This window comes from Colius striatus, chromosome Z (genome assembly GCF_028858725.1).
Source record: "Colius striatus isolate bColStr4 chromosome Z, bColStr4.1.hap1, whole genome shotgun sequence".
Taxonomy (NCBI): Eukaryota; Metazoa; Chordata; class Aves; order Coliiformes; family Coliidae; genus Colius; species Colius striatus.
In genome coordinates this window covers 42,998,379-43,014,384 of record NC_084790.1, presented here as the reverse complement: position 1 = coordinate 43,014,384, position 16,006 = coordinate 42,998,379, and the positions used below count along the sequence as shown (strand labels likewise).

At 43.5% G+C, this 16,006-nt stretch overlaps 1 protein-coding gene across 1 annotated transcript in view; it reads right to left on the bottom strand.

Moving 5' to 3' along the window:
- The window catches only part of DDX4 (DEAD-box helicase 4), a 39,419-nt gene extending 25,951 nt beyond the window's left edge, over window positions 1–13,468 (bottom strand). The window contains exons 1-3 of the mRNA XM_062017997.1: window positions 13,414–13,468; window positions 12,526–12,589; window positions 5,643–5,711 (exon numbers count right to left, since the gene is read on the bottom strand). Of these exons, the coding sequence (XP_061873981.1) occupies window positions 5,643–5,711; window positions 12,526–12,559 (103 nt within the window). The 5' untranslated portion in view covers window positions 12,560–12,589; window positions 13,414–13,468. The remainder of the gene's footprint in view (window positions 1–5,642; window positions 5,712–12,525; window positions 12,590–13,413) is intronic.
- Window positions 13,469–16,006: the final 2,538 nt, after the last annotated feature.

Genomic DNA, 16,006 nt, shown 5'->3' with positions numbered 1-16,006 from the left:
AACCTCTGTTTTGTGCACTACAATCTTCTGCAACACTCCTTTAAAACATGCAGTAGAGCATAGCATACAACTTTGTTTGCCCAATTTTGCATCAAGTGCCTTCTATCTGGCAATTATTCTTCACAGTCCTTGTTTCATGAATTTGCATAACAAGTAAAATAAACCCAAGTCATTTGTCCAAACATATGAAAACATGAATAAGTATTTTTCAACAAAGTATGACAAAAATAGTCATACTCTTCTTTCTCTCCTATAGTATTGCTTCCTGCAAGAAGTAAATCAAACATTAAGTCTTCAAGTTCACACACATGTAAGTAACTTTCAGGTCTTCAGTTACTACACAGATCAGATCAATCCTCTGGTTTACAGGACAACTGATAGCATTTGTACCTTGTCAGTTTACATAACCAGTACTGTAAAGCAAGGTAGTATTGCACTTGCTGCCTCCTACAGACCAGGGACTTAAAAAAATCTCCCTTTCAGAGTTTTTTTTTTTTAATACTTAGAATTGTTTGTTTGGTTGCTTAAGACAAACCGTGCCAAGTATTTACTGCATTTTTATTTCCAGCTCCTTTCCCTAATCACTTTCCTGAAGGTGAGATTGAGGAAGTAAATGGACACATGCATAAAACAAGGTATTCCTCATTTCAGGTTACAAAGTTTTCAATGTTGCCCAAGATCCAATCAATCCATTTGTATCACCACTTATTCCTAAGTCTTAGTTCAACTGAAAACATACATGTTCTTGTACTGACAAGAAGCATCTTATCCTAATTAAGATCTGAAAGTTCACCTACCACAGCATCTGTAACTCCTTCTCCATTAATGCTTGGCACATACCAATTTATATGTCATTTGAGTTTATGAAATTAAGAGAAACCCACACATCTTAAAAGCTCACATGCAACAGTCTAGATATAAACACCCATAAATACTACGAGCCTTAAATACAGCTTGTGACCTACTTCACAATTACTGGAGAGCCTACAGCACCTATCATCATTCCACACCACCACTGAAGTGTTGCTGCTCCCTTAGTTAAACAAGTCTAGCTAAACAAGTTGACCAGATCCATCCCACAGAGAGGTCCACTGTCTCGCTGAAACCAGGGTTAGAGATGTTGACAGGAATCTCCCTGGTCTGGTACAGCCAACTGATTACTGCCTGCTATTGCTAATGTAGGTTGGTACTGACAAGGTTACAGAGAGAAGTTCAAAAGCTATTAAAAAGGACTTCAGGACACTGGGGAGAATCCTTGATGGATCAGGAGCACAAGCAGTGTTCTCCTCCATCCCTCTCATGGCAGGGAGGAATACTGAACAAATAAGGAAAAGTCAATTCATTAACAGGTGGCTCAGAGGTTGGTGCCACCAACACAGCTTTGGAGTTTTTGACCATGGTGAAATTTCCATGACACCAGGTCTGATAACAGGTGGACTTCATCTGCCTCAAAGAGGGAGAAGGATCTTTGCAAACAAGTTAGTGGGACTCACAGAAAGGACTTAAATTTTGAAGGGGGAAGGGGATAAAACCAGGCCTGCTACAGTTAAGCCTAAGGATGGCAAGCCAGTGTCAGGGTTGAATCCTACACAATCAGCTTTCCTTTTGAAATACCTGTACACCAATGCACACAGCATGGGGAATAAACATGAGGAGCTGGAAGACTGTGTACAGGCAAGGGATTCTGATCCAGTGCCAACTAAAGAGATACGGTGGGATAGTTCACATGACTGACACGTGGATGGCTGTGTCCTTTTTAGGAAAGACAGGTCAACAAGGTAAGGTAGTGGAGATGCTCTTTATGTGAAAGAGCAGCTGGAAAGTACTGAATTCTGTCCAGGTGAGAAGGAGCAGCAAGTTAAAGAGTTTGTGGGTTAGAATTAAGTGGCAGGCTGGCATGTGTGAACACTGTTGTTGGTGTCTATTAACAGCCACCTGATCAGGATGGGGAAGTTGTTGAAGCCTTTTACAGGCAGCTGGGAGCAGCCTCAACATCATAAGCCCTGGGTCTCATGGGCAATTTCAACTACCCAGACATCTGCTGGATGGCCTACACAGCTAGTCACAGTCCAGGAGGTTCTCTCAGTGCATCAATGGTAACTTCTTGATGTAAATGGTAGATGTGCCAACCAGGAGAGGAGCTCTACTGGATTCTGTACTCACAAACAAGCAGAATCTGGCTGAAGTATTGAAGGTTGAGGACAGCCTTGGCTGCAGCGACTACGAGATGTTAGAGTTTAGGATCAGAATTCCAAGCAGGATCATAGCCCTGTGCTTTAGCAGGCCCAAATTTGGCCTTTTCATGCAATTACTAGGGGACACCTCATGGGACACAGTGTTAGAGGATAAAGGGGTGCAAGAGAGATAAGGTGGTCTCTGTTCCAAGATCACTTTTTCCAGGCTCAGGATCAGAGCATCCCAGCAGGTGAGAAATCAAGCAAGGGAGCCAGGAGACCCACATCGTTAAACAGGGACCTGTTGGACAAACTCAAGGGGAACAAAAAAGTCTATAGATGATGGAACGAAGGGATGGCCAATTGGGGTGAATATAAAACTGTCATCAGAGGATGTAGGGAGGCAACTAGGAAAGCTAAAGCCTTGTTGGAGTTGTACCTTGCAAGAGAGGTCAAGGACAAGAAGAAGGGCTTCTTCAAATACATTGCATATAAAACTAATGCTAGAGGAATGTAGACTCACTGTTGAATGAGGTGGGTGCCCTGGTGACAGAGGACACAGAAAAGGCAGAGTTACTGAATGCCTTCTTTGCCTCTACTGCTGGATATCTATACTGTCCAGACTGCCCCAGACTCCAGAGGAAGTCAGGTTAAAGGAGGAGTTGTGTTTGGTTGATGAGGACTGGGTTAAGGATCAGTTGAGCAGTCTGGATGTACATAAATCCATAGGCCCCAATGGGATGCACCCGCAGGTGCTGAGGGAGCTGGCAAAAGTCATTGCTAAACCATTCTCCATCATCTTCAGTAAGTCATGGAGAACAGGTGAGGTGCCTGAGGGCTGGAGGAGAGTAGATGTTACTACAGTCTTCAAAAAGAGCAAAAAGGAGGAGCTGGATAACTACAGACTGGTCAGCCTCACCTCTATCCCTGGAAAGGTGTTGGAATGACTTATCCTGGGTGCCATCTCCAGGCATTTAAAGGACAAGAGGGTCATTAGGAGCAGTCAACATGGCTTTACCAAGGGGAAGTCATGTTGGACCAATCTGATAGCCTTCGATGAAGATGTAACCAGGTGGACAGGTGGTGGTAGTGCAGTGGATGTGGTTTATCTGGATTTCAGTAAAGCATTTAACACCATCTCCCACAGCATCCTTGCAGCAAAACTGAGAAAGTGTGGGCTGGATGATCAGGTAGCGAGGTGGATTGTTCACCGGCTGAAGTAAAGAGTTATGATCAATGGAGCAGGGTCTAGTTCGAGGCCTCTATGTAGGGGAGTAATCACAGAATCATAGGATGGTAGGGTTTAGAAGGGACCTTTAGAGATCATCTAGTCCAACTCCCCCGCCAAAGCAGGTCTACATAGATCAGGTCACACACAAACATGTTGAGGCAGGTTTTGAAGACTTCCAGAGTCCCTCAAGGGTTGGTGCTGGGTCCGCTACTGTTCAATATATTCAGTAACAATCTTGATGAGGGAACAGACAGCACTGACAGCAAGTTTGTTGACGACACTGACTGGGGGGAGTGGCTGACACACCAGAAGGCTGTGCTGCCATTCAACGAGATCTGGACAGGCTGGCGGATTGGGTGGGGAGAAATCTAATGAAATTTAACAAGGGCAAGTGTAGAGTCTTGCATCTGGGAAAGAATAACCCCATGTACCTGTACAGGCTGGGGAATGAACTCTCAGAGTAGTGTAGGGGAAAGGGATCTGGAGATCTTCGTGGACAGCAGGATGAGCATGAGCCAGCAATGTGCCCTCATGGCTAAGAAAGGCATCCTGGGGTGTATTAGAAAGGGGGTGGTGAGTAGGTCAAGAGAAGTTCTCCTCCCTCTCTACTCTGCCCTCGTGAGACTGCATCTGGAATATTGTGCCCAGTTCCAGACCCCTCAGTTCAAGAAGAACCGGAAGCTGCTGGAGAGAGTTGAGCACAGGGTCACCCAGATGGTGAAGGGAGTGGATCGTCTCCCTTGTAATGAAAGGCTGAGGGAGCTGGGGCTGTTCAGCTTGGAGGAGACTGAGGGGTAACCTTATTAATGTTTATAAATATATAAAGGGTGGGTGTCAGGAGGATGAAGCCAGGCTGTTCTCAGTGATGTCCGATGACAGGACGAAGGGCAAGGGGTACAAGCTGGAACAGAAGAAGTTCCAAAGAAAGAAAAAAAAACCTTATTCACTGTGAGGGTGACAGAGCTAGAACAGGCTGCCCAGATGGATTTTGGAGTCTCCTTCTCTGGGGACATTCAAAACCCACCTGGACAAGTTCCTGTGTGACCTACTCTAGACGATCCTGCTCTGGCCAAGGGGTTGGACTAAATGATCTCTAAAGGTCCCTTCCAACCTCTAAGATTCTGTGATTCCCTTACCATAAGGGATATAAGAGATACAGAAATGGTATAATTTTTTTTTTAAATCAACATAACTTCAAGTGGCTTCACTGCTTTCTTCAGTTTGTAATTCCTCTAAACATGCTCAAACCAGGACTTTAGTTCCAATCTTCCTTGTTTCATAACAAGTTATACTCAGAGCCATAAAATTATCTAGATAGATAGTAGCTCCCACTACCCTAAGTGCTTCTACTACACCTGGTAGAAGCACATACAGTAATACAGTCAACTGTCAATTACTAATCTCTTCAGTGTGCATCATATACTAGAGTCACACTTGCCGAAACCAGGAAGAGGACAATTGCATTACAGATACTAAAGAAAGCTTTCTATAAGAAATATAGCACTCCCCATGGAAAACACAAGCAATGGAAGACTTAAACAGAACATTCATTTTGAATGTGAGTCCTGCCTTCTGACAAAAATGGTGTGGTATTTTTTAATGTGTAGTCAAAACCAAGGAGTGATATTGAGTACCTACAGTATGCAGAAATAGAGATTGGTTATTACCCTCCAAGTCATAAACAATCATCTGGCTCCAATAAAACAGGGAAGACTTGATATATGAAATACAATTAGCCACTGGAATTACAGATATTTCAGAAAGTTACTTCTGTTTGTGAAATTCCTTTTACTAACAAATCTATTCAGTGGTTGACACTGTCTCTTTAGACATTCATCAGCACCTACAGTTAGAAAAAAGAATCAACTTTCAACTGTATTTTTGATCTCAGGGTAGGCTTCCAGGTTTGGGTTTTCTTCCTTTCAGTTTGGTGCATCTTCAACTCAACAGCAATTTTTCAAAACCATTCAGGCTGAAAAGTACCTACTTCCCACTCAAAAAAACCACCACAGAACAAAGGTGTCCCTTTGTCACACAAAGAATGAATGAAAATTACACTAATTACAGGACAGGTAACTTTCACAGGTAACACCACCACTTTGCAACAGTACTACTGCCAACAAAGGGGAATGAGTTTCCAGAACCCACTTAGACACCAGTTGTGACATCCTCCATTCTACATACTGTGTCCAAAAGCAAGGCGTGATGACCCTCAAAATTTACCCACATAATCCTACCTCTAGTCCTAGAATATCCTTCCAAACTATCCTGCATACGCTGACTTCTATTCCATTTTTCAGCAGCACCTAGGAAACAAAAAGAAAAAGTAAGGCTTTTGACACTGTCTTCCCTAACATCTTCAGATACAAACCGAAGAAGTATAGCCTACATAATTGGACAGTGAGGACAACAAAAGTAAGCTGAAAGACTGGGCTCCAAGGGTTCTTAGCAGCACAAACTCCAGCTAGAAGCCAATCACTCGTAGAGTATCTCACTGATCGACACTGGCACCACCACAGTTTACCATCTTCATTCATGGTCCTGGATGGTGGGACAGAATGTAAACTTGCTGAGAGTGCAGGCAAACAAAACCTGGATGTAACACTTGTCTGTGTTTTGCTCAGAAGAAACTCATAACATGTGAGAGACACAGGCTGGCAAGAATCTTATGTTCAATGAAAATAAATGCAAAATCCTGCACCTTGGGAGGAATAACTCCAGGCACTTGCACACATTGGGATCAATGAAATGGAAAACGGCTTTGCAGAGAAAAGCCCGAGAGCTTCAGTGGATAGCACATCAAACAAACAGCAGTAATGTACCCTCATGGTAAAGGCCAAAGACTTTGGGGCTACAGTAGAAAGAATGCTGCCAGCAGGTGATTCCTGCCCACTCACGATACCATTTTGAGAGTATTGTGTCCAATTCTAGGCTGTCCAGTTCAAAACCTCTACTGAGGCACTGGAGCAAGTCCTGTGAAGGATTACAAAGACATTAAGACTGGAGCATCTGTTAGAGTGGCTAAGAGCTGTAGGTGCTGTGCCTGTAGACAATAAGACTCAACGATCTTAACAGAAGTGAGCAAAGACAACAAACAGTGTGTCAGATTTTGTTCACCAATATCCAAAGGGAAAACAAGAGACAATTGGTATAAACTGAAATACACGAAAAGTCATTTTAACATTAGGAAAAATCTTTTTGCTCTGGAGGGTGACTAAACACTACACAAATCACCCACAATCTCTGTGTAGTCTCCATTCCTGGAGAAATTAAAACCTCGGCTGGACAAGGTCCTAAGAAACATGCTATAGTTGACCCTACTCTACACAACAATTTGGCTCTGCTAACCTTCAAGGTTGCCTTCCAACCTGAGTAACTTTATAAAAATTAAATTCAATATCAAAATAAAAATCATGGTACACCGGCACCCATCTTCAAGATACAGAAAATGAAACAAAAAACCATGAAATCTAAAAAACTCCATGATGTGCAAGTGTATGGCACAGCACAGAAACTGTTACCATTTTCCTTCTAAGTTAAAACTGTTTCACCTAATAATATAGCTACCCCAGTTAAAAAAAAAAACAAGGCACTAATACATTCCACAACAAGACAAACACATAAAAGAAGAAATCACCTTTGACATTTGATACATCACCAAGTCACTCCATTAGGTAACTTAGTTCATACAATGCTAAAAGCATTACACTGCTGCTTTCATAGTCCAAACCATGTTCAGCATTTCTACTCACTTGGAAGATTTCAGTCTTTTTGGCAAAGACAGTATGGAAGATTCTGATATTCATCTTACATGTGGCATACAACAAGTAGCAAATAAAAATACCTTATCAATTATCTAAATTGATATTTTTCTGTTTTACCACAACAGATTGGTTTGTATTGACCAAGTCAACTTGTGTATAAAGGGGTGAGGACTCCGCCCTCTTTACTTGCCCTCCTAACCCATTTTCATTGCATCACTGCTTATATACTGATAATTGCACACCTTAAGCACACTTTATTAATTCAAAGCTTTTAGAAAGCACATCACAGGCCAACAAAATACTTGATCACTAAAGCATCTGCTTCAGTAAGTTCCTTCACCGTTTTACCCTCTGTGTTTACTGCCTCTACTACTGAGAAGATGGTGGACAAAAACACAGATTGATAGAAAGTGAACTGTGATTCTGTGAACTCACAGCTAAATATGTTTGCAAGCTAACTGGTCTTATAAGGAAGTACCAAATACTAACATTTATTTCATCACTGTATCATCTACCACTCTAAATTTACTAATTTTCAAGCAATATTTATCAATCCAGAGCCCTAGAATGAATTTTTATTTCCGATTTGCAGATGTGCTCATCATACGCATCCACTTGCACTTTTCTACTGTACACAGGAATACAATACACTCCACTTGAGACATCCACACCCAAATACTGTAAATGCTAAATAAATTTTATTTTTGCAAGTTCTTTTTTGAGTGGCTTTGCTATATATACTAAAGCAGCATGAAACAAAAGAAAAAGTTCCTTTTGACATGACAGCCTTTTCTGGTAAAGGGGGAAGTGGCTGTAAAGATACTTTTTGTAAGAAGTTGCTCAAAACTCTCCCCCCAGCTCTGAGCCAGACCCACTCCTGGGGCTGAGTCAGTTAGATGCGTCCACAATCACTTTCTAAGAAGCTGGAAGAGGAGACTTCTTCCTGTTTCTTCTTTCTTCTGTCCTTCTTCTTCTCCAGCTGGTGATGGTGCAAGGAGTGGGAAGAGTGAAACAACCATGTGGACTCCAAAGTCAGTGAGGGAAGAGAGGAAGAGGTGTGCTAGAGTAGAGACTCCCCTGCCTTCTACAGAGAGGACTGGTGAACCAGAGATCTGTTTGCATTTTGTTAAAGATGCTACATTACATCATTCATTCCCACGTGGAACAGGAGTAGTAGCCCATATCCCTGATGAGCCGTGGCACTCTTCTAACCGCATCAAAGGACTCATTTTCATGGCATCATCGGATGGTAGGGTTAGAAGGCAGCTGACCTTGGCTCCTGGCAGGCAGCACATCTCTCGTGACTCCTTATCTGCTCCACAGATGTGTCTCTCCGTGCCTCTCAGCAATAAGTTAACCACAATAAGCACCTGTTGCTTCCTTCTATGGTGCCCATTACCTGCTGCAGGTGGAGCAACTGATAGGAAGTTGTTTGCTAGGCTTTCCCCTTCTGAAGCTTGCTTGTCCAAGCACCTTGTTGCCAGTGCCTCATACTTACTGTTACTGGGCAACTCAACTTGTTTTGAAGATGAGACCTTGCCCTTTTTTTTTTTTTTTTTGTTACCATGGTCCAAGGCATGTCAGATTCACTGGAGATTTGTACCTGACTGCAGGAACCTGTTTATCTCCACCTCTGCCCCTTTAATACTACAGTCTACTCAGTTTCCTGCAGCTCTTTCACCACGCGCTGCAGTTCTTGAACTTGACCTATGGCACCTATGACACATGGTTACCTCAGAAGCATATGTCCCTAAACATCCTAAACACTCCCTGCACTCCACCTGGACTGAAGCATCTGTACTAACCAGCTCTGTGTGGATGCATCGACCTTCACCAAGGTGTTGTCCACCTGAGCCTTGGCTTTAGCCCTCAGGTGAGTGCCCACCATCTTGCCAGATTGAAGCAGGGGCACTTCTCTGGCTTCTGTCTCTGAGGGCTGTGGGGTTGTTCCTTTTTCATCCCCCCTGCCCACCCTGCCTGTATGAACTGCCACGCCAACTCCCGTACCACACCCTGTTTGCTATGCTCCTGGTTGCTCACGCTCCCTGAATCATAGAATGGTAGGGGTTGGAAGGGACATTTAGAGATCATCTAGCCCATCCCCCCTGCAGAAGCAGGTTCACCTAGATCAGGTTGCATAGCAACATGTCCATGCAGGTCTTGAAGACCTTCAAGGAAGGAGATTCCACAACCACTCTGGGCAGCCTGTGCCACTGTTCCCTCACCCTCACAGTGAAAGAGTTTTTTCTTATGTTTAAGTGGAACTTTTCGTGTTCCAGCTTCATCCCATTAAACCTTGTCCTGTTGCTAGCTACTATAGAAAAAAGGGATGTTCCAACCTCCTGACACCCACCCTTTAGATATTTATAAATGTTAATAAGATCTCCTCTTCATCAGACTAAACAGCCCCAGTTCCCGCAGTCTTTCCTCATATGAAAGATATTCCAGTCCCCTGATCATCTTGGTGGCCCTGCACTGGACTCTCCAGCAGTTCCCTGTCCCTCTTGAGCTGAGGAGTCCAGAACTGGACACAGTACTCCAGATGAGGCTTCACCAGGGCAAAGTAGAGGGGGAGAAGAACCTCCTTTGACCTGCTGGCCACAACTTCTTGATGTATCCCAGGATGCCATTGGCCTTCTTGCCCACGAGGGCACATTGCTGGCTCATATTTAGCTTATTATCAATCAGGACTCCCAGCTCTCTCTCTGCAGAGCTGCTCTTCAGCTGTTCAACCCCCAGCCTGTACTGGGTCATGGGGCTGTTCCTTCCCAGATGCAGGACTCTGCACTTGTCCTTGTTGAACCTCATGAGGTTCCTCTCTGCCCAACTCTCAAGCTGGTTGAGATCCCGCTGAATGGCAGCACAGCCTTCTGGGGAATCAGCCAGTCCTCCCACTTTGTTGTCATCAGGGACGTTTCAACTACCCACAATTGTTTTGTCTCCACCTTCCGGCAAGACTGTCACCCTCGTAAGAGCTGCCTGCTCCTGGTGGCTGTCCTCACTTCTCCTTGACTCCCCGTGCTCCAGGAACCCCTGGATTACCTCAATCGGCCATAGAGCTGCGAATAAAAGAGCCTTGCCTCCACTGTGTCCTGCCGATTTTGCTGACAATGCCACATCAAGGGCAGAGAGGCTCATTTTGATAATGACCCCATATCAAGGGCACAGACTCATTTTGCTAAAGAAGATCCCATGCCAGGGGCAGTGATTATGGCTGGAAGAGGCTGTGTCCCATGGGAGGAACCCAATCACTTACTTACAGACCCCAAGTGAGGGGCAGTGATTCTCTTCATTAAAACTATGGCTACAGAAGGCTGTGTCCCATGGGAGAGACTCAACAGTCACAGAAGCTGTAACTGGGGAGGAACCCATGTCAAAGGAGCTCATTAAAACTATGCCCAGAAGAGGCCACGTCCTGAGGGAGGGACCCTGTATTGGCAGAAGCTGCAACTGTGGCAAAGAATCCACGCCAGAGATAGTCACCAAGGACTGTGTCCCGCGTGAGGTACCCTGTGTTGGCAGAAGCCACAGCTGTTGGGAGCAACCCACACCAGAGAAGTTCATTAAGAACTGTGTCCTGTGGGAGGGACCCTGTATTGGAGCAGGGTAAGAATGCCAGGAGTTATCCTCATCTGAGAAGAGAGAAGCAGCAGAGCCCATCTGTGAGAGACTGACCACATCCCCCATTCTCTGCCCCTCTGAGCCATTGATGGGGGAGGAAGTAGAGATCTGGGGAGCAGTAAGCTGAGCCTGGGAAGAAAGGAGGGATGGGGAAGGGAGATCTTTAACTGCTGGTTGTAATCTTTTCATCATCCTACTCTCTTTTGGGTTTTGTTCTGTTCTGTTTCTTTTAAGTAGTAGAATAAACTTTCCTTCTTTCCTCTCGAACTCAAGTGCTGGAGTTTGTTTTGCCCAGAACTACAACTGGCAGCGAGCCCTTCCTGACCTTGTCTTAGTTCACAACAACCTTGGTTATCTTTTTCCTCCTATTTTGCTGGGGTCTCTGCCATACTAATGAGGGTGGGGGGTGAATGAGGGGCACCAAGAGACTGTTGTGGTGTTTCTTTTCTGGCTGAGCCAAACCACAACACCACGATACTAATTGCTGAGCGATCTCTCCGTCATTTATCTTGACTCACAAACCACTCGTTATTTTTCTCTCTCCTGTCCAGTTTAGGAGGAGGAGTCATATGACTTGGTGGACACCTGGCTAAACCACCACACCTTCCTACTTCCTAAACATCTTGAGGAGAAGGAATTGGAACAAGTCAGACTGCCTTTCAGCTAGACAAAGGCAAAAGAGAGATACATGAGCAACGAACATATTGCCATATTCTAACTACTTAAACACATTACCAGTTATAAACATATGAAGAATTTTCCCTATGAGGAAAGACTGGGGAAGTTACATTGTTCCTCTCTGAAGTAGTACCAGGAAGGACTTCATCACAGTATTACAGTACTTGAAGGCCAGCTACAAAGAGGACTGAGCATCTCCTCACAAAGAGCCAGATGGAGAACATTAAGTGCAACAGGTACAAGGCTGCACCGTAAGAGGTTTAATCTCAGTAGAAGAAAGAAATTTTAAACAGTGAGAACAATCATTTACTGGAATTACGTCCCCAGGGACATTGTGGAGTTCTCATCACCGGAGATTTTCAAGATGAGATTGGAGAGATTGCTACATTATCTCATATAGAGTTCCTTTACCACAAAAGGTCAGATCAGATGATGTTCTGAGGTCCTTTCCAACCTCAGCTGTTCTATGATTCTATGGCAGTGTAATTTGTGCAATCCAAAATGGGTTCAAGTTCAGGTTTTCTTCCACAGTACAATCAACTAAATTACACAAACTCAATTTTTTTACCTCCTATTTACAGTTCATTAAATTTAAAACATCCTCAAGTAGTCTTAAAGAGCATTCAGAAATCAAAGAGAGCACACGCTGACTGCCGCCTAACCTCTAGTTAGGGTTGGTTGGTTTTGAAGTGGATCTAAATTTCTGTACAGTAACTTCATCTGATTTCTTTTTATTTTCAACACAAGTACAAGCCAAGACCTTGCTAGACCTGTTCAACGTTGCACACAATTTATTTTCTACACTGTTCCATCTACAAAACGTACAGCCTGTTTTACAAATGCTTGTGAGGTAACACCAATTGACTCTGATTAAAAGCGCTGTATTCCACACATAGCTGCAGTAAATAAAGGGTTGAGGGTCAAAATAAAAGTCTACTCCTGCTGGTACCCATATAATTTCATACTGCTTATTTCACAAGGGATATCAGAAAATATCATAAGGATAATAGCATGCTTTCTTAACAGTTCAGTGAAATTAAAAGTGCTTTTCACATACCAAATAAGCACACACTTGGACTGAAGTCAGACATGGAGCCATCCGGTCTTGCAGAGAAGCCAGCCTTCAAAAAGAGAGGCATACAATATTAGTCCCATGCCAAGCAATGCACGTAAGTACAAAATCAGTTGTGAAGTCTCAGGCTCTGCAGTTTATTACACTGTTTTCTTCATGGCATACTGGTTCTATCTGAATGTCACAAAAACCACATTATACATCTTATTTTGCCTTCTGTCACTGATTTAATGGAGGCATCAGTTTTGTCCATTTTCCAACAAACATTTTAAGAGTTAAACATAAGAAATATTATTCAGTATTATTTGAGGTATTTGTCTTTTCCAATCTTTCAGATTGTTTGTACTGAAAATAAAAACTTTATTTCAGTTTCATAACTGCATTTCTAGGGTTTTACTAGAGAATGTTTACAGGTTACCTTGAACAGGAAGATCTGAAATACATCAGACCCTGTTCATGTCTTTAAAGATGCAGATACTCCATTTGAAACAACTCAGAACAGCACTTAATCATCACATTTTACTGTTACAGTTTTATTTCCAGCAAAAGCTGTGCATAACTTCCTCCTGTTACATGCGAGCCAGGCTAGCTGACTGAGGAACATCATGCAACTACCAAGTCTTTCACTTCAAGACTGTGCTTTTAAGCTACTACTACAGACTTCACACTTCTCACTCTTGCTAGTAACCACTACAGGAAATAGAACCCAAAATGGTCTCTTCAACATGCAAATTAAGGGTAAGCTCCTCCAAGTACCTCAGGAATCATAGGAACAACAGCCTGCCTGTCATCTGTATTGCAGAGCTGAGCCTGCAAGGAAGGAAAGGGCAGCAAATAAAAGAAACACCGCAGCTCACGAGCTGCCACTCATACCTGCTCAAACGACTGGAAACTTGGCAGCACCTGATCCTCTATCTCTGTGTCCCAGTGTTCTTCATTCTTGTAGTATTTCGCCATATCTAATGGCAGAAAACAGAACCCATTAGCCAGAGTCCCTGGCGACCCCCGACGGCTCCACAGCGCCCACACAAAACAAGGCACGCTCTTGAGCCTACTTATCCCAGCACTCGCTGTCTTATAGCCAACCCCACACCTACCTCCTTCCGACCACCACTACACCTCCGCCTGAAAAGAAAATGGCGTTCTTTAACGAGGCCCCGAATAACGCCCCCGCCACGTGCCGGAGTGGCCCCATCACGTGCCCCGCCCGCCGGCCAATAGGCGCGCGGCTGGATCGCAGGGCGCGTGCGCTGCTGGCGGCCGCGGAGGGCGGGGGAGGGCGGCTGGGCAAAAGCGCGCGGGGGCTGCGATGGCCCTGCACGTGAGAGGAAGAGGGCGCTGAGGGAAAGGCAGGTCCGCCATGTTGGGTGTCTTCTGCCCTTTGCTGATAATCCCGCCCAGTTCTTTGAGTACCGGAATATTCCGTTGCTTCTTCCTGTTAAAACGTGATTTATTTTGCAAACGTCTGATAAAAGTGAAACGCACTGCTGGGCAGAACTGCAAGTAAGATATTAAATCATTTTACTGCAGATGTTTTCAAGTGTTAGCATAACAGCTAACAATGTACTCCTTTCCTATAATAATAATAATAATAAAAATAATAAAGTTTAGCTACGTTAAACGTGCTATATAATTTTTTTTTTTAAATCCACAAAAACCCCAACACACCAGCAACATCCACCTCCCACTATTTTTTTGTTACAGCGGATATAGCAAAGAGGACTTAAATTCCTAAGTCAGGAGTTAGATTGGAAGTACGGGAGAACGTAGATGGGATGTGTATGTGTTGTAAAAAATATTAATGTTGGTTTTGCAGGAATAGAGCCAAAGAAATTAAGACAAATAATTTCTACCATTTTCTGTTTCTTTGTAGTGTTAACCACTAATTAGTCTTAAATCAGGGTTATGGGTGATAAGATACAAGAATCGGACATCCCACGAGGGGATTTTAAGCGTCTCGGGAAGTTGTAAATCTTGGAGTACCTAATCAATGGGGAAATGAAGGACCTTGTGGCCAGGTTCGGGAATAAAAAGCCGAATATTGTACCTATCATGTGTGCCTAGTAGCTAGGACACCCGCTCTTGCAAGAACACTTAATAATTAAGTGCTTCACTGCAGCGTCTGACCTGAGTCTTTCGCAAGAAAAACCTGTTTGTTTCTTACAGTGTCTAATGCTTCTAATAAAAACTGTGGCAAGTACTCTGGTACTTCTGCTTGTGTTCCTAAACTGATGGTGCAGTGTATTTTATCTCTGTACTTCTTTTAATGCTGTGAAAAAATACAGCAATTATAATTCTGAAAATCGTGAAGTGTATCTTATTCCATAAATGTGATAGTCATTGACCTGCTTCACCCTGCTCAAAAGACCTTCCTCATTAGTAAAACTATTAGAAAAACTCTGTGTGTGTTTGAGAACTTGGAGAACTTTAATTTCTTCTGTTGCAGAGAAACTACACCAGATTGGTAACTTTGCAGTGAATATCAGAATGTCTAGCAAAGGCTTTGGGCAATAATGAGGCAAATTCTTGCAGCAGATGGAGGTTTTTGGAAGAGTGGTCTCTGAACTAATGCTCTGGTTTTTTCACCGTACTCGCTGGCAGTAAGGCCCTACACTTTATAGCTGCTAATTTTTCAGGAATACTACGACAGGACACAGGTTGTGCTCAACTTAGAATGCAGAGGAGTTAAGAAACTAAGAACCAGCTTCTCTGTCTCACAGTGAGCTTGAAACTGCACTGATAGGAGCTATGTATAAGGCTGTCCCTAGTGCTGGTAGCAAAGATAGCTGCTTGGAGTTACTAGCTTTCAATAAGTAATCTGTAAGAAACACAATGTCCAAAAATTAAGAACTTACAGTGGCAGATCTCTGTAAAAAGCATGTAAAGCTATTTGCAATTTCCTGAAGCAGCATCTGGAACTGTTTTATGAGCCGAAATGGCTTCTGTTTTCATTGCACTGAAACTCTATTTTGGATGTCTGTAGCAAAAAAAAAATAGAGCGATATGTCTGTTCTCCTGAGAAATTTGTGATTATTGGCAGATGTGGTCCCTTGGTACATCTGAGCCAAACTGAGAGCTTTCAAATTGTTCATCCACCTTTCCGTCAAGAGATTACCATTCCCTCAGCTTTGCCAGCAGAAGTCCATGTTCATCACTCCCTAACTCATTCAAGGAGATGCAGTTTCGGTTAATACTTTTAATGGTAGACGTAGGAAACAACTATGAATGCAGTCATGGTGGCAGACCCATAATCACTGGTGAGCGGTCTCTTAGTTCATTTTAGATACAATCCGATGTAACTGATGTGAGAAACAAAAAAAGCTTTCTCGCAAAAGACTCAGGTCAGACTCTGCAGTGAAGCACTTTTATTAAGCGTTCTTGCAAGAATGGGTGTCCTAGCTAGTAGGCACACCTGATAGATACAATATTCGGCTTTTTATTCCCTATCCCGGCCGCAAGGTCTCTC